This window comes from Rhizophagus irregularis, chromosome 16 (assembly GCF_026210795.1).
Source record: "Rhizophagus irregularis chromosome 16, complete sequence".
NCBI classification, from domain to species: domain Eukaryota; kingdom Fungi; phylum Glomeromycota; class Glomeromycetes; order Glomerales; family Glomeraceae; genus Rhizophagus; species Rhizophagus irregularis.
The window spans coordinates 198,626-222,075 of NC_089444.1; the positions used below are offsets into that span (position 1 = coordinate 198,626).

General features: G+C 26.6%; 7 protein-coding genes across 7 annotated transcripts; 3 read left to right on the top strand and 4 right to left on the bottom strand.

Annotated features, from left to right (window-relative positions):
• Positions 1-1,746: 1,746 nt before the first annotated feature.
• OCT59_007844 (uncharacterized protein) lies at positions 1,747-2,913 on the bottom strand (the record flags this gene model as incomplete). The annotated part of the gene is made up of 5 exons (XM_066142056.1): positions 1,747-1,751; positions 1,829-1,883; positions 1,948-2,133; positions 2,211-2,351; positions 2,809-2,913. 5 exons carry the CDS (start codon positions 2,911-2,913, stop codon positions 1,747-1,749), a joined length of 492 nt encoding a protein of 163 aa, XP_065998967.1.
• Positions 2,914-3,081: 168 nt separating this feature from the next.
• On the bottom strand, positions 3,082-3,364 carry OCT59_007845 (uncharacterized protein; the record flags this gene model as incomplete). Its single annotated transcript, XM_066142057.1, has 2 exons — positions 3,082-3,182; positions 3,253-3,364. The coding sequence occupies 2 exons, from the start codon at positions 3,362-3,364 to the stop codon at positions 3,082-3,084; spliced, it is 213 nt and encodes a 70-aa protein (XP_065998968.1).
• A 518-nt stretch (positions 3,365-3,882) lies between these two features.
• On the bottom strand, positions 3,883-4,144 carry OCT59_007846 (uncharacterized protein; the record flags this gene model as incomplete). Its single annotated transcript, XM_066142058.1, has 2 exons — positions 3,883-3,918; positions 3,977-4,144. 2 exons carry the CDS (start codon positions 4,142-4,144, stop codon positions 3,883-3,885), a joined length of 204 nt encoding a protein of 67 aa, XP_065998969.1.
• A 4,838-nt stretch (positions 4,145-8,982) lies between these two features.
• Positions 8,983-9,605, top strand: OCT59_007847 (uncharacterized protein; the record flags this gene model as incomplete). The annotated part of the gene is made up of 3 exons (XM_066142059.1): positions 8,983-9,085; positions 9,211-9,346; positions 9,425-9,605. 3 exons carry the CDS (start codon positions 8,983-8,985, stop codon positions 9,603-9,605), a joined length of 420 nt encoding a protein of 139 aa, XP_065998970.1.
• Positions 9,606-13,947: 4,342 nt separating this feature from the next.
• OCT59_007848 (uncharacterized protein) lies at positions 13,948-15,791 on the top strand (the record flags this gene model as incomplete). The annotated part of the gene is made up of 4 exons (XM_066142060.1): positions 13,948-13,950; positions 14,030-14,052; positions 14,116-14,219; positions 14,301-15,791. 4 exons carry the CDS (start codon positions 13,948-13,950, stop codon positions 14,375-14,377), a joined length of 207 nt encoding a protein of 68 aa, XP_065998971.1. The 3' UTR covers positions 14,378-15,791.
• OCT59_007849 (uncharacterized protein) lies at positions 14,441-18,341 on the bottom strand (the record flags this gene model as incomplete). Its single annotated transcript, XM_025326379.2, has 9 exons — positions 14,441-15,833; positions 15,930-16,134; positions 16,213-16,435; positions 16,512-16,564; positions 16,651-16,815; positions 16,893-17,045; positions 17,121-17,306; positions 17,409-18,134; positions 18,207-18,341. The coding sequence occupies 9 exons, from the start codon at positions 18,339-18,341 to the stop codon at positions 15,001-15,003; spliced, it is 2,679 nt and encodes an 892-aa protein (XP_025176373.1). The 3' UTR covers positions 14,441-15,000.
• Positions 18,342-20,927: 2,586 nt separating this feature from the next.
• On the top strand, positions 20,928-22,441 carry OCT59_007850 (uncharacterized protein; the record flags this gene model as incomplete). Its single annotated transcript, XM_025318360.2, has 6 exons — positions 20,928-20,932; positions 21,075-21,336; positions 21,413-21,683; positions 21,951-22,103; positions 22,173-22,331; positions 22,407-22,441. 6 exons carry the CDS (start codon positions 20,928-20,930, stop codon positions 22,439-22,441), a joined length of 885 nt encoding a protein of 294 aa, XP_025176374.2.
• Positions 22,442-23,450: the final 1,009 nt, after the last annotated feature.

Genomic DNA, 23,450 nt, shown 5'->3' on the forward strand with positions numbered 1-23,450 from the left:
TTTTTTCCTACTTAAATAGTAAAGTATCCTGAAAAAAAATGAATTGTCAGAACATAAAATTTGCAATGATATAATATATATAATAAACTGATGTTTAGAAAAATTAGAAGTTAGGATAGTAATGGGTGGGATTGTAGATATACAGTTTGATCTCAATGTAATGAACCCACGATATAACGAACTCTTGATTTACCGAACTTTTTTTTAAAACCAGTTCATATTATTTAAAAAAATCTCGATATACTGAATTTCATATAAAACTTGATATAACGTATACTTTGACTTATCATTTATACAAAAAAAAATTCTTGAATCTTGATATACCGAACTGCGATCACGTGTTTGGAATTTCACATAATTTATGCTGGTCTTTGTGATAATTAAATCTTAATTCTGGCAAAAATTAATATTCTTAATCACGTGACAGATCTAGCTGTATATAAGAAAGACTTACTTACCGAACTTCTACTATATACCGAACTTTTGCTCTTGAACTGTGAGTTTCGGTATATCGAGGTTTGACTGTAAGTATTAAAATAAATACTGCATCATATTTTATTGATAACAACCCTTCTAGTAGATGTCAATTTCCCTTTCTCATAAAACACTGATTTTAATTCTTAGTTAAACATTTGACCAATTTGGACATTGGCTTAATACAACATAACCAAAAATATTTGATTAACTATAATACATCTTTAAATTCTTCTCGACCAATCAATGATTGAAGAGTATGAATAGTAAGAATAGATTTCATTCCTTTACCTTTGTAAATAATTTTTTATTTTTAATGATTCTCAGTACTAATTACCTTACATAATTATCTCAATTTAAATCCATTATTGGCTTTGGTGATCCAGGGGCGGAGTCCCTGGTGTTTAGACTGTATATTTAGAAATATTTATGATATTAGCTCTTGAACAAAGTAGTCCCAAATAGTAAAAGTTGTACTTGAAATTAAAAAAGAAACACCATTATCTATATAGTCAAATTTGAAATATATACAGTATTAGATTACACTGTTAGTCTAACTTATCATAGAAATCAAAAAAGATGATATAAGTAAGAAATTGGATTGGAAAGGAGCAAAAGGAAGAGATATTCTAAAGAATAATGTATAGATGTTTTTTAAATGTACTGTACTGTATCGTCCGATTAGAAAATATTGATAATTTATTTGTTTAATGTTTTTTAATATATGGCACAGACCTTGTCGAAATACATATTGATAATTACACTTATAATGTCTTATCTACTACTAACTACTATACTATACAATGTGCTTCAACTTTTTCGAAATTAATTTTAGCCTTAAATAAATCTTTTATCAATTTCATATATATTATTCACGTTCCAGATTCTTCTTGTACTCCACATTCTTCATTTTTACCGTAAGTAACTTGACTCCATACCTTTAATCTATTGTCTTCTGTTACTAATTGTGAGACATACATTATTTTGTAGACTTTAAACTTGTAAACTTTAGTAGTAAATATTTTCAGTTAAGATTTCATCAATGGTTATGAACCCTCCGTCTACTACGTTCATCATTATCGTTTAAACATAATAGAGCGTCCAATAACCATATATTTCGCTTATTATTAGCAAACATAAATATTTCTTTGAATATACAACCATTAAACCAAAAATCTCTTTAAATTGATTCTATCTTTACCTTCATTACTTTTCCTAAATCTCCTTCATGATTTTACTTAAAATGCTAATACACATGTCAGGATCATGACGCTAGGCTTCAAATATGTGTAAATTAAAATAAACATTAAAATTTAAATAAAACATAAAAGGTTTTTAATATATAATTAAGTACCTTCTATAACGATCTTTTCATAACCTCGATAGTACCATGTGTTGGAAAAATCTCTCTACCGCCGGCAATCACATGATCTGAAATTTTATCAATTTCAAAATTTTCGTATGGATTTTTACTAAAAGCCAATTCATTCCAAAACTGAAATTTTCACACTTGTGATCATAGCGGCGTCCATTATCTTTTAATTTTTCAGGAGCGAGCCAACGAACGCGTTCAGGTTGAGATCCGATTGTCGTGGTTGCATCATGTTTTTCACGCGAAGTTCCGAAGTTGGCAAGTTTTGCTAAATTGCTTTCTGTTACCTTTTTTTTTAGAAAAAAAGAAAGTATAATAATTTAGGAAATATTTTTATTCGTAATAATTATTATTTTATACGTACCATTATATTTTCGCATTCAAAACATGGTAAAGAAAATAAATGAAAAAATTCTCGTTTAGATAAAAATGTAACACGTACATTATTAATACCTAATGCATTCAAATACGCAATACCACGACAAATATGAAGTGCGAAATTTAACTAAGAAATATAAGATGCGTGTTAAATTTACATAAATCGAAGATATAGAGAATAATTTCAGAAAGTCGAGTAGTGTCGGAAGATGACTCCCGGACAAGCTTTTTTAAAATGTTAAGAGTCCTCTGGTTGACCATGTTTCTTAAATTTTTTTCTGGAGGAAGAGTCTGTATCTGGCCCCAAGGGGACCTCTTCATTAGCCCGTTTTTTACCCTTATTGCTAGAGGAAGCAGAACCGGTTTTCTTGGGCTGAGTTGATTCTATTTCCCCATTATCATAATCATTATTCTGTTCTTCATCTACGTCCATTTTTGATCCTGTTCCTCTAGTACCCTTCTTCTTGCGGAGTTTGTGGAGTTAATTCCTCCGGTCGGTTAATACTCTCAACATTTTTCCCACGATCGGGGAACAGGCACACATAATTCGACGAAGAAAGTAAAAAACGGTTCTCAATACATACTCTATGATACACATATCCACATTCAAGCAAGGTTAGTGCCTTAAGAGAGTCTGAAAAAAGACTGTTATTGCATTCCGGACACAGCGCTAGCTCCGTAATTTCCATATCTTTGACAAGGTTATCTCCGAGATTCTTCAGGATATTATAAGCAAGAGTCTTGACTTGATAGATTCCGGATTATTGCTTTTTTCTTCCTCCTGTCTCGGCTCATCGATATGTTCTGAATTCGACATATTTGAACCTTGGATGAGAAGGTGGAAACCTGGTCTGTTTTTATAGCGCTGGTAAATGTCCAGGAGAAAGTGATTCCCGAATCTTTGCTAACCCCCCTTGCAAATTAATGAAGATGGGCAAAAGATACACTTCCTCATAACCTATATGCACCAAAAAACATTGACTTAGTAACTTTATAGGAAATTTATGCTGTCGTTGACTCTAACAAACCTTGGAAATTCTGTACGAAAAATGGTGTTAGTTTGCAACCGAAATATTTCACCTTACGTAATTTCTTGTCCAGAACTTTTGCCTCCAATATTTTTCGCCAGAGCCTCTTCATACTGTCTGAACATAGTAAACATGCGCTTATTTTCTAACTAATTTATTTTAGTTTGGAAATCTTTCGTTAGAAAAAGATAGTACGATAATCGCATTTTATTGGGAAATAAGTACAATTTACAAATATTATAGTCACACGAAAAATGGATTATCAAATTTTCTATTTAGATAATCCAACTAAACAAAACATCGCTAAAAATTATTCCAGCTTTGGTGAAAAAAATACAGTATTTGCAGATAAAAATTGAAAAAATATCGGTATAAATACCGATAATAATATTCCTAATTCCTATAACTATTAAAATACATAAAAAAATAATATAATAATAATCGATATTACTCCACCGCAGTTTATTTAACAACATAATTATCTCGACAAAAAAAATCAGCGAATTTAATATCAATGAAAAAAATCTTAATTTTTTATCGTCGTTTTTTGTAAGTAGTCGAACCAAGAGAAATAGTTACAACCAGGGCGCCCAGGTAGAGGCCACAGTAAATTAGCTTTTGATTAATTTCCTAACGAAAAAGGTATGTTAAGAAGCGACGAAGGCGCTGAAATAATGTCAGTAAAATATTCTAAACAGAATACGTGTCTCCTAGCTAAACATACCGATTTTTCGCGCCAAGACCTTTCTTTTACCACCATACCTCGGATAAAATGAATTTTTGAATTGTTATCTGGCAGGGCGTCAAATGCTCTTCTTTCTCGTCCGGTCAACTCATTAAAGACTTTTGTTTCTTCTCCATCGAAGCCTAGTTGTTGGGGGATGGTGGTCATTTTAGCTGTTGTTGATAATTGAAAATTTGAGAGATGAATAGAATTGATAAGAGTTGAGAGATGATGTATAAATACAATCAGAAAGTCATATTATGTGAAACAATTACTACGCAGGATCATAATTGTTTGCACAATTAATCAATAAATATATCATGATCTATTTAATTGTCAAGGAGTAAACTTATTTTATTACTTGCTTATTTTAATTGTGAAAATATATTTTTAATGAAAAGGGCCGGCGTCGGCTAAACTATTAAAATAAAATAATGGAACCTTTCACCCTGAAGATCATGATGAATATGTTAAAAGGATAAAGAATAACAATATGTTCGCTTCGACTTTGAGCATCTATAGAGCAGGAACAATCAATTAACATCATTTTAAGTCATATGTTGCACAGCTCTATTATTTCGGCAAGAATTTTTCCGATATCAATATATCATACTGCGCATTTTAGGTGATCGATTTAGCAAATACTCGATCTGCCTTTCTGAAAACATAATTTTAACATATAAGCCACATGCAATTACGAATTCAGGTACTACCGTACTAGCCACATGATGTTAAGTTGTTATAAGGATTAATCAAGATTAAAGTGTTTTCGATCAATACACTCTTTAAATTTATATATCTTCTGAGGAATAGTGATTTCCGGATTCTCATCACATCTTTATACTAGCTAGTATTATGAAGCCGATGTTGTGCCTCTTGCACTTCTAATGCCATTCGATGATGTCGGAAGAAAGCATCAAGTTCTAATCCCTTCATAAAAGATGGCCGATATTCAACTAGGGATTCCTCTCCAAGCAATACTTACGATTCTTCTTTGACTATAATTCTTTTTTAAGTTCTTGTTCCAATTTCACCAACTCTCTAAGTCCAGCATTCTCGGCCGGCAACAGTATCTGTCCTATTTTTCTCCAGCTCTTCGATTCTAGCCTTAAACTCAGATTTTTTTTAGCATCACGCCTGGTATATTCCTACATATTCTCAATATCAGCTTTATCGGCCTTAGTCTTAGAATTCTTAGCCTCAAGCCCAATGACGCGCTGTCTCAATACTTCGTGCTCGGATGGGTTAACTTCACTAACTGATATGATTGATGATAATATTATACAGAAATATTTAATGTTATGTGGCAAATGTAAAAACGTTTTATTAATACAAGATAAAAAATAAATACAAATGTTCGGGACGTATTTTAATTCTGGAAACATTGTACCAGTTATATTGAATAAGGCCGTTCTATCTTTTCAATTTTGTAAGAGGAGTACTGACCACTGTCGATTCATCTTGCACTTGATTCGTTTTTTTGATCTGGACATTTTAGTTGCACGCTACTAGAGGGTTTATATAATCCTTGATCACTATCGAGCTATCTTGAACTTAAATACTCCATCATCATCATCATCATCCGCATTCGGTGCTTCATTTTCTTGGTGATCTGATTCTTCTCTTGATATAAAAATCGTCAACATTATTAATCTTTATTTGAACTAGGAGAGATGGTATAACATCAATTTCCACATCATCATCATTACACTAGAAATAACGATAGAGTTTTTCTTAGTTGTTAATATTTCAAATTTTGGTATTTTATGATTAAATCATGTTGATTGATGTGGAAAATGTATGTTGTGAAGTGCTACTATACCAGTTGCAAGAAAATTTTCGGGAATCGTAAATTTGAAAAATTGATTTCCTTTTAGGGTGACACTAGCTGTAGCCTGTTGCGTTGCAACAGGGTTAAATCAATATAACAATATTTTTTGTTTTATATTTAGATAAATTAGATCTTATATAATATTATAACCCGGTCTGATATTGGCAAATCTGTAGGTAAAATTATTATCCGAAGCAAAGCGAAGGACATTATAGGTATTTTATGTATGATACTATGATTTCCGTTTGTCACGCGCGTCAGCCGCGTCACTGTCGCCAGCAACAGGCTGACCAAAATAATCTATAAAATAAACCTCAGTATCACTTATAAATATAAATATAAAATTTGCGTGATAATTCAATTTTTTCAAGAAAGAAATTCGAGAAAATTTTATATAAAGACTTGTCAAGAGAAGATGGACCTAAAAAAGAAGATAAAGAAGACCTAAAAAAAGAAGACAAAAAAAAGAAGACACATATTCATTATTTACTTTTTAATAATCAGGTAAAGCCTTGTTTTAGCAATGTTTTATTTTGTGTGAAGTGACTAATAAATAATTTAGTATATTAATTGTTATCATCGTTATTTTTTTAGCATGTAAAATCTCACAGCATTTGATTCGAAAAAATTTATACATGGAGAAACATTTATGATGTGTGTAATCTTATGCTAAGCTAACGAATCACCATTAGCGCCTGTAACCGCATCTCTAATCATTTCTGCTGGCTTTTCAGCTTTATGGGCCAATCCATAGGCAAGTATAGATAATCTTGTTTCCTAAAAGAATTTAAATATTTGTTCAAATATTAAATCTAAATTTGTGCATCATCAACAGAAAAGACATTCGCGATTTCATTATCGATATTTTCAACAGTAATATTTTCATTATTAATTTTTTTTTTTAATTAGGTACCCCAATTGAGATATGTTTTGGACAAAACCAGAAAGAAATACAGCTAAATTTTTTGATGTAAGTATATTTTATAATTTTTAATAATTATATGAATATTCTTGTTTGTGATAATTAATTTCTATAAAATTTTATATACTCTGCCACATTAATTTTAGCTTGTTATTAAATAATTTTTAAATGATATCGTATTACATTCGTATTACAAAATCTTATCGCACACACATAATCGACACATAATCGAAAGATACGTCCAAGTCACATGTTGAATGGAGAATATACATAACAGAATTGGAATAATTCTATATATCTTTCTTGCAGAATAATACATAACTTCAGTCTAGCTGGAAAGTTAAATTTTGACGAGAATCTCAAAGAATTCTATAGGTACTATTTGTCAATTAGTAAATCTAGAAAGGAAAAATAACCAGCAGAAATGATTAGATATTTTTTATATTTGTCAGTTGCATTTACAGACGCCAATAGTGATTTGTTATCCAGCATAATATTACACATATAAATATTTCTCCATGTATAAATTTTTTGACATGCTGAAAAAATAACGATGATAACAATTAATATACTAAATTATTTAGTTAGTTAAATCGCCAACGGTTGGTGTGCAGAAAGTAAGTTTTATTAATAGTAGATAAAAGTACTATATCTCCCCAAGTTCATATAACGATAAATGAAATACTTTCAAAGTCTCTTTAAATGAAATTGAATAACCAATAAAATAAAAGTTTTCCCTTCCGGAACTGATAAATATTTCTAAAATTATAAAAATTAAATTTTCTAATCGATCTAAGGTTATTCTGAGGATAATATACTGTATACTAGTATACTATGCATTATACAACATCGGAGATATATACAGTAAAAAAAATTACCATGTACAAAGATTTGTTAAAGAAAGTGAAAATTATAATTTCAACAAGATGAAAAAGGAGTCGAGTAATATGATTTAAAAGCAGGGATTAGGGTTTCGATCCGTTATCCGAATTAGAATCCGGATTAAAATCCGTATTTCGGATTTAGATCCGGATTAAGATTTGTAATTCGGATTAAAATCCGGATTAAATTGTATTATCCGGATTAAATCCGAATTAGACTTATGATAATTATATATCGAATATATTGAATAAATCATTTAATATAAATATATTATATATTATATAAGTTATTCTTTTATAATATTAGTATGCAATATAAATTTATTACACTTATATTTCTAATTATGCTTTCATCTTCTAAGTTATTCCAATATGGCGCGAAAACTTCCATAGCTTTCACCATTAACATCAAAACATTTTGTAAAATAACTATGTGCGATACTTGTATTTTCTTTAGCACTGCCCTCTTTATAAATATTAATTTAAATTTTTATTCTTTTTAATAAAAAGAATTATTTTACAACCTTTTCTTCTAATTTCATGGGCAGTAGTCGCTAAATTTGTAACTTAAAGGGCTTTGTAAACTTCTATTAGGAAATTCTTCATTATCCAAATCAATTTCAATATTATTATTTTCCATTGTTTACAATAACTTAAGTGAGACGTAAAGAATTTTGTTTACAAGTAAATAGTGATTATTAATATAGTAAATCAGTATTAAACTATTTATATACTAATCCGGATTACAATCCGAAATTATATCAAGGAAATAAATTCGAATAAAAGATGTTCTTAAATCTTAATAATAAAATCCTTAATAGTTTTTTAATTGTTTTTAATTGTTTTTAATTGTTTAATAGAAAAGAGTCGTTTTTTTATTTAATTTTTATTGTTTAATAATACAGTTAGCCATTTAATTTTTTACTGATAAATATATGATTGTGAACGCGTATGTGATCTCACATTCTTAATAATATTTTAATATTTGAATAAATTACCATTATAAAAAATTGTCTTCTCTTTGCTTTCGCGAGTATATCAAACCCGTTCAGATATATTTACGACAAAGGTATAATTTTTATCAATTCAGTAAGATTTTTAAATTTTTCAATAATTAATTATTTATTATTCAAGGAAACGATATTAAAAAATTAGCAAAAGAAAGTGGAACAAGTATGTAAAATTAACGGTTAATTATTTTTGTACATGTTTATGTCAATATATATTGATCGATATTCTTTTTTTTTTAGCACCAAAAAATCTCCCTATAATCGCGAAAAAGCTACTTTGGCCCTTAAAACTTTAAAAAGAGATAAAGATATGCCGGCTCTCGGTTTTCTCACAAACTTTCTATTTTTAAACAAGAAAAAAAATGTTATGTTTAAACAAATATTGCAAAAATTTATGCCAAGATACGTTCCAAGTCGGGTTCAATGATGTTGTGACCGCTTCAGGCCTTCGAATTGGAGTTCCAGGTCAAACGGAATAGAGCTCGAAAAATGTAATCAGACCCCGCAGGAAGATGACGATAATTATATATCTGATAATATTAGACCAATAAAAAAGTCAAAGACTACGTCGACTACGTCAAAACAAAAAGCTACTCAAGATATTGAAGCAATTATCACGAACCTTACAACTAATGGTGCGAGAAACTATAATAATGTTGTATTTACATTTCCAAATGGCGGTAGTATTGGAGCATGGAAACAACAGATAAATGCAAACATACCATGGTATGAATCATAACTGATTTCATGTTTTTCAGATTCTTTAGTATCAACTTAATTCATTCTCCTTTTCATTTGCCAAAGGGTACGAAATCAACTGGGAGTTCCAAATGTCATAATAACAGTCACAAGAATCAATCGAGACACGGGAATACCGTCATCTGCATATGACTTCTCAGAAGTCTTGTTTCCAATATTTAAGTTTAGACAAAGACTGCTCCATATTATCTGGCTTCGAATATGTAGGCAGAATAGAATTTATTGATGTGTGTTCATATGTCTAACTTCTATACAATATATACCGGCATGAGGATCATAAATCAAAATTGACCACATTTTAATATGTAAAACTAAATATCACGCTAATTTCCGGTCTCATATAGATAGCCGGAAAATTTCTAATTTTAGTTTAAAATAATTAAAAATAGTGAGTGACACGCTCCACCATTTATTTCTTGAGAAGGGTAACCCTATTATTTCCAATTCCCCATGAAATAAATAATATATGAATAACCTTTCCTTTAAATTTATATATAAGTACTGTATGAATTTTTAATTTATTATAATGATTGCTTCACATAAGGGGAAATAAGGGAAGTGACATTTTTTGCTAACTGCTGCTAATATAATAATTGTATTGTATTAAAAAAAAAACATTTATTTTTTATTGGATTAATTGTTACATGCAGTTATTTAATTTATAATTATAAAAGAATTAATTATTACAGAATTTATTTACAATTTACTAAACATTTAGAATAAAAACTATCAAAAATGATTTTGACTATTTAAATTCTCATTATAAATAAATTTTGTTTCATATTAGAACTCTAATTAGTAAATAGCAACAAAAAAATTTATATAAAAAATAAAAAAGCCTATAGAACATTTTTTTTTAATTAATATAATAAACATAATTTTATTAACGTTACTTAACATTAAAAGTATATTTATATTTAAATAAGGAAATTTGTTTGTTTAAAAAAACGTTTTGGAGCGTTCTTTAACTATTTTAATAAAAAACGTTGTGAAACATTTTTCTATTCACTACTTTTAATTCTATTTGAAATAATAAAAATTAATTTATAAAATATATTTTAAATTAACTATATATCAGATATTCTATACAACCCAAATAATTCTAATAAAAAATTTGAGTGTAATTTAATGTACTTTTTTAATTATATGGTGTCTTATTCATAATTCCTTTAATAAATGATATTTGTCTAATAATTTTTATTTTTTTATTATCTTTATTTTATTATTGTTTACTATGTTAAAGTTCTGGTCCAAATTTCGAAATCTTTGCTTGCATTGCATTGTTGAGCAGTACACCGAAAATTTAAATTATTCTTCTTGCCGTCCATCCTCAAAAATCTACCCAGCTCCTTCCAGTCATTGCGTGGTAATATTCATTACCACGCCTTTACATTATTTTTTGCTTTATAAATAAGTCTTGAAATTAAAGAGACGCTCTTTTTTCATTTGTATTTATATTATCATGGGCTAAATCTTAAAAATGCGCTAAGAAATTATATAATACAAACTGCTGTTAGAAATATTCCAATAATATTACAATAATGTTGTAAAGCAAAGTTCAAGTATTAACTTTGAAATAGTACCCGTTATAATAACCAATAAGGCGACGATTTCCCGACGATTCCCCACTATATTGTTTTGTTGAGAAAGTGGAATTCTTGCCAATCGATTATCAAACTCTGTTATACCATTTGAGCCACACCATTCCGTCAGTAATTCCCGTGTATATTCGACTTGGTATTTAAATAAACCCAAGTCCAAGTGATGCATCCGATCAGGCATACAAGCCTGATATGCCCTCCTATTTGCCGATAAGCCTTTATTTATGTTTTTGTTATCCGATCATCACCTAGTATCAATTAGTGAAACGAGTCTCATTAAAACATAGTGGTATTATATTTCTTAAATAATACCTAGTTATAAGTTCTTTAATTCTGGTATGAACATTACATTTTTCAATATAAATCTAACTATCATATTTTTTTTCTGCATTTTAATTAATTTTTAATTATTAAATATAATAAAATTTTTATAATTACTTATAATTTTATTTATATCATCTCATATTTGTTGTATGCACATTATTATATATGGAACCATAATTGATTCTTTCCATTATTTATTTAATTAATAATTTTTATTATTAATTTATGTATATGTATCTTGAGACTATTAACCTTTGATAACATATAATAGTCTAATCCTTTCTACATGTAATATAGTAAAAGTTTTCTACAGTAATATATATAATATAATAGCAATTAGGAATGGGTTTGAATTCAATTATTTCATACTATAATATTCTTTAACCTATGTGTTATCGTGTAATTTTAAAGAAAATAACAAGATTTTAAAGAATTCTATAAAAGATTAAAATGATTATATATTAAAGTTTAGAAGAAAGAATCTTGTCTGCTTGTACCATACGGTATGTATTATGGTACTTGCGAACTCTAAACTTCTATATCTACTATATACCCTTACTTTTTTTTTCTAATATTCTATTATAGGGAATCGGTTCCAAAGTTGGATACCGAATCCCATAGGTAAGTTTCGAAAAAAAATTTTTGAAACTATTAAAAGACGTTTTTAACATTTTTTTTTTATTATTCTATTATAGGGAATCAGTTCCGATGTTGGGATACTGAACAGCCAAATTTTGGTAACATTTTAATTAAAATTATTTTTAAGTAAATTTAAAATAATTTATAAATAATATTATAATTTTATAATTTTATAATGTTTATATCTAATAAAGATTTGTTTAAAAAAATTGTTAACTTTATCATAAAAATTTTTCTGCATCAGTCATATTGTGAACATATTTTGACAATATTTTTTATATTATAATTGGTGAGAAGGACTTTAATAAATTATGTAAATAAAATATAAATTAAATTTAAACAAGATTATGATTTACTTTCAGTAAGTATACAATTTTTTACATGTATTTCTTGACTTCTAAATTCTAATAATGTTATTTCCTTAATTAATAAGACATGATATTATATAATTATTTTTTATGTATTTTGAAAAAAGCAAGTGTGTCTTAAAGAATTACAGTATAAGAAAAAGTTTTTATGGATAAAATTTAAACCATAAAGACAACATCATGTTTATGTTTTTAATATATTTTATCAAAATAAGTTTTTAATAGGTTTTTTTTTTTTATAAAATCTGAATAAGTCAACAGTCAAACATGTATATTACTTTTATAAATCAATTTTAATGTATTTTTTTTTATTCAACTTTTATTATTATTAAAATAAATATTAATTTCATAAATTTTCATATTAAAAATTTTATAAACTATAGAATTTTTTTTTATCATTTTCGTAATAAATATGAAATGAATTTATTTATTTATTTTTTTTTTTTGAGTTATTATTATTATTAAAATTATTTGCTATGTTTAATTAAGTGATTTTTAACAAGTTGTTAAATATTGTAAAAAAGATTGAAAATAATTGAAAAAAAAAAAATTTTTTTAATATTCATTAAATACTTTTTAAAAAATCCATTTCAAGTATTTATTTGTATCTTAATATTGAGAAACAATTTTTAACAAATTTATTTGCATAATTGGAATTTTATTTATTTTTTTTTTTTGGTAAACGATAAACTTTATTATTCATATGTTAGCGAACATACAAAACCATAGAAAGTAAATCAACCTAATTCCTCCCTCTTACCGAAACCTTTACCCCATCCGGTAAAGTTGTAGTACCTTTACCTATACCCTATGCATAATTAGAATTTATTTGCATAGTTGCATCAATAGGTATAATTTACCCGATGGGTTTTGAATATGTCCGATGCATAGCGGAGGACAATAAGTAAAATATGTAGTCTGTTCAATTCTAGATCTGATGCACCTTTAGATAATTGGTTGTTGATGCAGTCAGCGGTCAGTCTTACCATTCTGTTGATTTTATAATAGACGACACGTTTACGTGCATAACGACGTGCATAAGCTAGATAACCAATCCGAATCAATCACAATCCGATTGGTTATACATTTTTTCGGTCAATCCGATCCGATCTACCGATCTCAGAACCTGTCTATCACGCGATCATGCGCATACAATGGCCAATGAAATTTTTAAGATAAATCTTGCTACTTTTAGAACTAATTTTTAGGAATTTGCCAAGCAAATAAAATAGAATGAACCCACCCCTTTCAAATTTTCTATCCCCCGTTTTTTTATATCCTCGTAATAAAATTGTTCTTTTTTGTCGTAATAAGTTTTATCCTTCTTCTATTGAAACTTCGACTTCCTCAAATATAACAAATTTTTAAATTAAAGGGCTTTTTTTGTGTGAAAATTTATCAAACATCATAGAAATAAATCGAATTTAACTTTAAACGTATAATGTATTTTTTAATATTTATGATAAATTTAGTAATGCATTATTTGTAAACTGAAGAATTTGAAAAAATAACCAATGATATATAAGCCATTAATGCCTAAAAAAATAAAGATTATTACCGTTTCGGTTAAACAAATTGATTGAGATTTTGTTTTGATTGTTTTTAAAAATAACTATTTCAAGAAATTCTCTCAATTATGGTAGGTTAATTATTAATAAGTTTTTGTATTAAAAGATTCATTCATGAATATTTATCATATTTTTTTTATTAATGTATAGCAAGTCCTACCCGTGGATACAATGTACAGGCTTAAAGATTTTAATTTTAGGCTGATTTTGAACATTTATCACACAAATATCCATAGATTGAACAAAGTAGTGACATATGGTAGCACTTTACATACGCAGTACATGAAGTGCAAGTATGCAACACAACTTAAAAATTATATTTGTAGTCTCTTTAAAAAAGGTATTTTCGAAGAATGATGATGATTCGTTAAAATTTAACTATTGATAAATTCTATTTTAAATATTTCCGTAATATATTTAGGGAGTGTTAATGAATATATTATGAATCAGCAACATGGACTTTGTCTAACTATTTCTCACATACGTTCCACCCACTAGTATCGTTACGTAATATACATATTACACATATTATCGGTACGATAAAAAAAAAAATTATAAACGAGTTGACGCAGAACCTCTAAAGGACAAGACTGTGGTTTTGATAGTGTAATTAATATTTACAAAGATTTTACGCAACCATTTCAAAGATCTTGAGATTTAAATATAATAGACGCTTACCATATAATCAGGATAATTAATGACACGATTAAGTTTAATTAGAAAGATTTCTTTATGGTTTAAAGCGAAATTTAGATTTTCTAATATTATTTGCACTCACCAATTAATCTTTATTATTATATATTAATACGCATTACATTGTGAAGATTATTACAGAAATAATTTTGTATGTAATATATATTTAATAGTTATGAATTATTCAATATTCAATGGTGAAAAAATATATATATATATATATGAAAATAACGTGAATTTTGCTACCACCTCAGGATGAAGATAAAATATCCTGATGATTATTTTTTATGAATTATGAAATACAATTGTAATAAAATACATTAAATGAAAATGAGAGTTATAGTATCTCTTTACTCATCCATATTTTCACATTGTTTTTTATAAGTAATATACATAGTCGAATGAGTAAATATCTATACTAAATAATTCTACACATATCCCATAGAAAGTTCGTTATATTTGTTATTTTTTGGAATATAAGGAGGAGTTCTAGACGCATTTAATATTGATAATGTCATTGAAGGAAATTTTGGTATTTTTGTAGGTGAATTTGGAATTTGTGATTTTGAATATTTTGTACGTGATGCAAAAGTTGGTGACGATGGTGGCGATTTAATAACTTTATGAGACGACGAATGACCATGCTCAGGGGGTGGTGGGGATATATTTAATTTACGTAATAACGAATGATCATGTTCAGGAAGAGGAGATGGATGAGTTGGAGGAGGTGGAGGAGCACCTGTTGGTGGTGCTTTAGGTTTAGGTAGTGAAGATAATGGTATCGTAGTAATTAATTTATATTCAGATATTGGTGGAGAAGGAGCAGGACGTGGTGGTAAATTTGAAAATGTTGATGGAAATATATTAGAAGAGAGTGAATTATCTATTAAACCATTTGGCGGAGAAGGAGCAGGACGTGGTGGTAAATTCGAAAATGTTGATGGAAATTTATTAGAAGAGAGTGAATTATCCATTAAAACATTTGGCGGAGAAGGAGCAGAACGTGGTGGTAAGTTCGAAAATGTTGAAGTTGATGGAAATATATTAGAAGAGAGTGAATTATCTATTAAAACATTTGGCGGAGAAGGAGCAGAACGTGGTGGTAAATTCGAAAATGTTGAAATTGATGGTAGAGAGGTAGAATTGTCTATTAATATATTTGGCGGAGATGGAGTGGGACGTGGTTGATGCATTCGGTTCGCCATTTTACGAGCCTCATGTAATGAAACTGTTGGAATATGATCTGATGTAGTAATAGTGACTATAAAATAAAGTTGTAATTGGTTAATATATAAAGTATTAACATTTTTGATCATTTTGATTGAATTTAATAAATTTCATATTTAATATCTTATACCTGTTTTGCCTATATCAATAGTAGTTTTCATTATAGCTCTCATCCAACCTCTCAGTATCTCCAAATCTTCATGAACAAAGAAATGAGGGCGTTCCGTATCATGAAGTAATTTGAATCCATATTTTCCCTGATATACATTTTCATCCGGAATAACTTTATACCCCGTAAGTTCAAATTGACCCTTTATTTTTACTGATTGTAACGACTAAATATTATCGAAAGAAATGTAAGTATATAATAACGTGATGTGATGTAACGTAACAATGTAACAAATAATTCCTACCTTGTCACCTTTTAAGTAATAGAAAGTCGACCCTTTTAAAATACAAAAACGATTTTTCCAATTTCTATACTTGTCACCTTGTTTTTTTAACCAACCATCATGATCTGGTATACCAATTTTTTTTAATACATCATTATTTGTATTGATATAATCAATAATATGTTCGGAATAATAACTGTTTACTCTGCTTTCTCTTTTTCCTAAATTATTCTTTTCTACATTACTATTAAAATAAATATAAATTAATAACGAATGCGAAAATCAAATTGACACGAGAGATTTTCAATACAAAAACTTACTCTAATGAATCTTTGGGAAGACCCAATTGACTTCCAACTACACCTTTTCGGTCCTAAGAATAAAAAATAAATTAGAACATTTTTACTTTTTAAATTTTTGAAATAAGAAAAAATAAATTTTTTTTTATAAAATATGTACCAAAGAAGAAATTTTCTTTTTTCTTCCTGGAATAAATTTCAATGAAGAATTTTTTTCAGGCTCAAACAAAGAAGTAGAGATTGTTTCATCAAATAATATGGAAGGAATTCTATTTTTTGATCTTTCTTCATTTCTTAATTTTTCCGATTCTCTTGTATCATCATCCTATAGAATATAATAATAATGTCAGAAAACATTTATTAACGAAAAGTTTTGCTATTACGTTAAAATTGTTTATTTACCAAAAAGAAATCCCAACCTCCTGAAAGGGATGGACGTGATTTTTCAGATTTCTCAGATTTTTCAGATTTTTCAGATTTTTTTGCTTTTTCATCTTTATTTGATTTTCCGAAAGGACCAAATTTTAAGAAAGTTAGACTTGATTTCTTAGGTACCTACGCGTATATAATATAATAAGTAAAAATATTTTTTTTAAAAAAAAAATAATTTCTTCAAATAATTTTACATACCTTTTTTTCAGATTTTTCAGATTTTTCTAAAGGTGAAAGAGCGTTGTAATAACTTGCAGGACTAATATCACTTTTACGATTATTTAGTTGATTATTACTAACTGAAGTATGTTGTGAATCTGATAAAGTATCATTGAAGTGAATATCACTAAGATCAGAATCCCCAAATTGTGATTTTGATTGAGTCTAAAAAAAAAGGTATAAATAAAGGAATACAAAAGGAATATAAAAAGGAATACAAAAGGAATACAAAAGGAATACAAAAGGAATATAATAAAATTTACATACCTTATCAATATCATGATCATCATTATTTATTGAATATTGATCTTTTAATGAAGCGATAGTATTCAATAAATGAACACGCTTACCAAAAGAATTAATATTTATTTCTTTAAGAGCCACTATATCTAAACCAAGTAATACATCACCAGTAACATCATTTTCAACAAATTTCCTTGTTTCAGAATTAAAACCATTTTCATTTAACCATTGACAAACTTGATGAACATCCCAAGTTGATGGATGATCTTTAATATTAATATTATTATTTACATTATTATTATCATCATCATCTAAAGAAGTGGGATCATAAATCATTTGAGAGTGTTGATATAAAGAATTTCTTGAAGAACTTATATCAGAATTTATTCTAGCAGAAAAATAACTACTTGTACTCTCTGTTGAAGTAGATAATCTTGATCTTCTTGAAAAACCTTTTTTTGAGCTTCTCTTACTGTTTGAAGAACCTTCACTATTATAATTTATCATTACTTGTAATTTATTTCGTAAATCTTCTATCGTATCATTAATAATAGAATTTGTTTTTGAATTTGATTTTGAATTTGAATTTGAATTTGGATTTGAATTTGAAATATTTTCTTTGGAATTTACATCATTTATTTTATAAGGTTCAGGACTTGATATAATAGGAATATTATCAAATTTAGTGCTATTATAACTTTTGATATGACTCATAGGAAAAAGTCCAATTTTTCCATGTATATTTTGTCCCTATTTTTATTAAGCGAAAAGATTAGATAATAATAAAAAAAATATATATATAAATAAAAAAAAATTTTTTACCTTCCACCAACCATCCCCATACATATCATCTTTTTCGATAACAATTATAGGTTCTCCATAATCAAAATCTATCTCATCATTACGCCTAGCTTGATAAGGATGGATCGCATAAACCATTTCTTGTTCTTGTGCCATTATAATTATATTTCCTTCTTATAAAATTTAATATTTATTTTGAAAAAAATTATGAAAGAATAAATGCGTTTTTTTTTTCTTGGGAAGAAAAGATCAATTTTTTTTTTTTAAAATAAAATTTTTTTTTTTCCTTTAAAAAAGGAAGGATTAAAAGAACAAAGAAGGATTGACATAAACAAATAACAAAGCTGCAACAACAAATCACAAAAAAGTAAAAAAATTCCGTTGTTGATTATAATTAATAATTATTATTATTTACAATATATAAAAGGGAAGACGAAAAAAGTTTTAAAATAATAACAATAAAAGGAAGAAAAGAAAAAAAAAACAAAAAAAAAGATATCCACTTTATTTATAATTTTTTTTTGATAAACTATGTGTCAAGCCGTGAGAAGATGATATACATGCAACTTTTTAATTGATGTACAGGAAGGAGTGAGAAGAAAAAAGTAACATGCGTTTGTGAATCTTTCTAAAAAGACGGGATTTTTTATATTCTGGCCAATTTTTATATATATATATTTTTTTCAACATCTTTAACAAATTCGGTTTAACACCTTTAAATAGCCTGATGTATGAAGTATTATAACATAAAATTAATAAGGGCCATTGTCGATAACTTGTACAACATAAAAAAACAAGTATCATCCGACTATTCGATCATGTACTTGAATATAAAAAACATATTTATATTACAAAATATATTATTACACGTGTTTCACATAAATTACACAAATAACACAAATAAATAAATATTTACATCAAAGTCTTTTCATAACTTTTTTAGGTAATGACATTACTAGAACATTTATGCATTAGTATATGTTCAAGTAATGTACATGTTGAAAAGTGCTTATTATAAAAAAGGATTTCTATTGAATATTGAAACGTATTAACATTTAATTTTATCGTCATTTGATATCAAATATATTCTAGTTTAACTCTTGTTCGTCATCTTTAGATCATCACATTATTTATTTTTTCAATTGTTCTTTTTTTATTTTATGCACAAAAAAAAATATAAAAAAAATATAAAATTCTTCTTCTTCTTTTAGATTTAAATTCTTTTAATGTTTTTATGGTTTTTACTATAAATTATTTAAATGTTTCTTTACTTTTTATGTAAATTATAATAATATCAATAATAATATAATAATAAAAAAAACATACATACTTATAATTTATTTCTTAAATTTTAATTGGTTAAAACTTAATATAAATAATTCTGCAATTGTTTCTTAAATTTAGATTTTTCTTTTTTTCTTATTTCTTGTATACAAAAAAAGTCCGTTTTATCGGAGATTACTTTTTGAACCATTTGACCAAGTTTGGTTTTTTTTCATACTGAAAATTATAATTATTCCAAATATGGTTATAATTTTGGTTTATTAAGTTTTGTAACAATAAATCTCGTGTATTTGAAACGTGTATTAAAAAATGGTTTTAAGTATTATTTATGTAAACATTATTTAAGAATAATAATAAGATAGATAATAATAATTATTTTTTATTATTTTTCCCGCTTTTTTCGGCTTTTTTTTTTCGTAATTTCTTCGTATGCTTCATGTCGTATGTTATTTGTGTTCCGATTGAAATGTAAAAAAATGTAAATCTTCAATGTCGTCATGTCATCATGTCGTCAATATTGCAGGTGTCGTAGGTTAATTTTCAACTTATGTACATTACTCCCTTATTAGTATAGTAAAGTATATCACTCCACCTTTCCATCTTTTTCTTATTTCGTTTCATATTGAAATCTCGTACCATAATTAATTTCTCGGGAGTTCTGTATATCTCTGTATTGACCCGTGATGATTATTTCTTCTGATCAGTTATTTCATATGCTTTTGTTTATATTTATAGATTTCATAACAAATTTTCATTTGCTATATTCTTAAAAAGGGGATTTTTTCCTGCAAATTACAAAAATAAGAGTATATAATTTAATTGGGAGTTTTAATCACGCAAACGATCAGGGAATTTTTTTCTCACATGAGCTTTCAATTTCTTAAAATAATTAAATAAAATTTTTTAATTTGCATTAAAATTTACAGGATTTCCAGGATTTTCTAACGAACCGTCCTGGTTCAGGATGATTGAATCGGGTAATCTTTTTCCGCTCGGTGATCGTGACGTAATTTTATGTATTATCATACATATAGTCGTTAGGATCGTCGTACAGGTTACAGCTTTTTAACCGAATTAATAACAAAAGTTAATAAAACTTGTATTACAATCAAATTCCTAAATAATATATATAAAAAATATCAATTTTGAAACTATTTTATCATTAATGGAATTCTTAAAAAAAATATTTTGTTTCATAAAAGCTTTGTTCATTTTATTCTTATATTATTCTTTATTAAAACTATTTCAAAAATTGAATAATATTATAGAAAAATTTAATAAATTTAATTATGATGATTCAAATTATATTAATATTTATAATTTAATTATTATTAAAACGTTGATCAAGAAATTAAAAAATTATTATGAATATTATAAACATGATCATATAAAACTTGTACATTATTATTTAATATTTGGTTTATGTTTTGAATGTAATCGATTAAATACTTTTATTAAATGGTGTAAATATTGTTATTCTAAAAAGTTTCAACAAAATTTTATTAATTGGACTAGTGGAAATAATCAAATTGATAATTTCATTCAAGAATCACAATTAAATGCAAGAAATTGGACTGAATTACTTGAATGGATTCCTTATAATAGATTAAGAAATATTAAATTCTTGGCTAAAGGTGGTTTTAGTACTGTTTATAAAGCAATTTGGTTAGATGGACGGATAAGATATTGGAATTATGAAAATCAACTTTGGGAACGTGGTATTAATAAACTTGATGAACAAGATTTTATAGATACAAATAATTCTCAAATTAAAAATCCTCTCAAAATTAATGAAAAATATGGATGTTCAATAGTACTAAAAAGTTTAAATGATTCATCAAATATCAATGAAAATTTCTTAAATGAGGTAAGAAGTTTTATACAAATAATTATAAATTATTATTTCTAATAATAATAATAATTTTATTATTATTAAAATATAGTGGAAATTACATTTACAATGTCAACATGAAGCATTTTTAAATTATTCTATGCTTATTCCAATACTTGGTATAACACAGGATCCAATTACATTAAATTATATGATTATTTTAGAATATGAACCTGATGGTAGTTTGAGAAATAATTTATTGATAAAAAAATTTAATCCAAATGATAAATTTAAAAATTTATGGAATATTTCAAGACAATTAAAATCTATTCATAAATTAAATCTTGTTCATGGTGATTTTCATAGTGGTAATATACTTCATGGTAAATCTACCTTATTTATTAGTGATCTAGGTTTATGTAAACCTGTTAATCATTCTATTAATATAAAAAATGAAATATATGGAGTTTTTCCTTATATAGCTCCTGAAGTATTACGTGGTAATCCTTACACAAAAGCTGCTGATATTTATAGTTTTGGTATTATTATGTGGGAGATGACATCAGGCGTTCCAGCATTTCATAATATTCCTCATGATTTAAATCTTTCTTTAAATATTTGCAGAGGTATTAGACCAGAAATTATAAAAGGAATCATGCCTGAATATATTGAATTAATGAAAAGATGTTGGAATAATGATCCTGAAAAAAGACCAACTGCCAATGAATTAAGTAATATTTTTCTTAAATGGAGTATAAAGTATCCAATAGAAGAAGATAAAGAAAAGAGAATACCCATTCCAGGTAGTAATTTTAACTAGTATTTATAACTAAAAATTATATTATAACTTATTTACTATTAAAATTTTATAGAGAATGAACCGGAAATTATATACCATCCAAAGTCTTGTTACACAAGTAGAAAATTTAATTATTCAACTAAATTGAATGAAATATTATTACAAGATGAATTAAGTAATAATATTGTCATTATAAATGACAAAAATGATGATGGGATCAGTAAAGAATTAGGTACAGTGTAAAAATTGGTTTATTATAATTTGTGTTTAAAATATCTAAAGTAACTTCATTTTATTATATAATTAGATGAACAAGATGAACTAGATGATTTTATAATTTAAGAGATTAAATAGTTATTATACTACTTTTACAAACTTTTAAAAGGTGCCATATATGACATAAGGAGAATTCAAAATTCATATATAGGGTTTTCAAATAGGAGATCATTTATTATTTATTAACTTCTTTAATTGGTAATAGGGGAAGAATGTAGCATCCGGTCATCCAAATGTTTGCTTCACAAAAAAAATTATATTTATAGATAGTACTAAAAACTAGGTCATCTCATGGTGTATGAAATTTTATTATCGTATAGCACTGACTAAAATATCTGGTATCGTAAAAAATTGAATTAGTATCCGGTAGTATTTTGTATGGAACATAAAAAAATTGGTCGGAATTAGCCTAATTCTACCAGAATTAGAATTTTTTTAACTACTCGGTATTATAAATATAATGGGTCACGGCCGTACGGGGGGGTCTTTTAGTCAGTGCTATACGGTAATAAAATTAGGTAAAATCGGGACTACTCCAAGATCGTTAATATTGTATTCGAAATTCATTATTCCTATACATTTATTTTTATTCTAATTAAATTATTTTTTTATATTTTATTGGCATATTTTAAACATTGAAAGTAATAATAATAAAAAAAATTTTCAACTATATAACATTTCGATACACGCTATTTATTTTTAAAATTATTTGTTATATACTATAAATTAAACGTTACTTCTTTCTTACCAATTTATTTACAAGTTACTAGAAACAAGTTTTTATTAAGTGCATTGGATAATATGAAATTATTTTGTATGTATAATTACCGTATTATAACAGATAAGAATTTACTTCAATTATAAAGGGTCATGTCATTAGATAATTGTTGAATATTTATTTAAAATTTTCAATATATTAGATAAATAAAGTAAGATTTTTATGAACCACGGTGAAAGTTATTTTAATAGTTTTTGTGTTCTAGTGTATTTTAATATAGGAAACCTTTTAGGTATAAAAGTATTCAACGTGATCCGTGATTAGTAATTATTATACAATCGGTCTGCTAACATTATA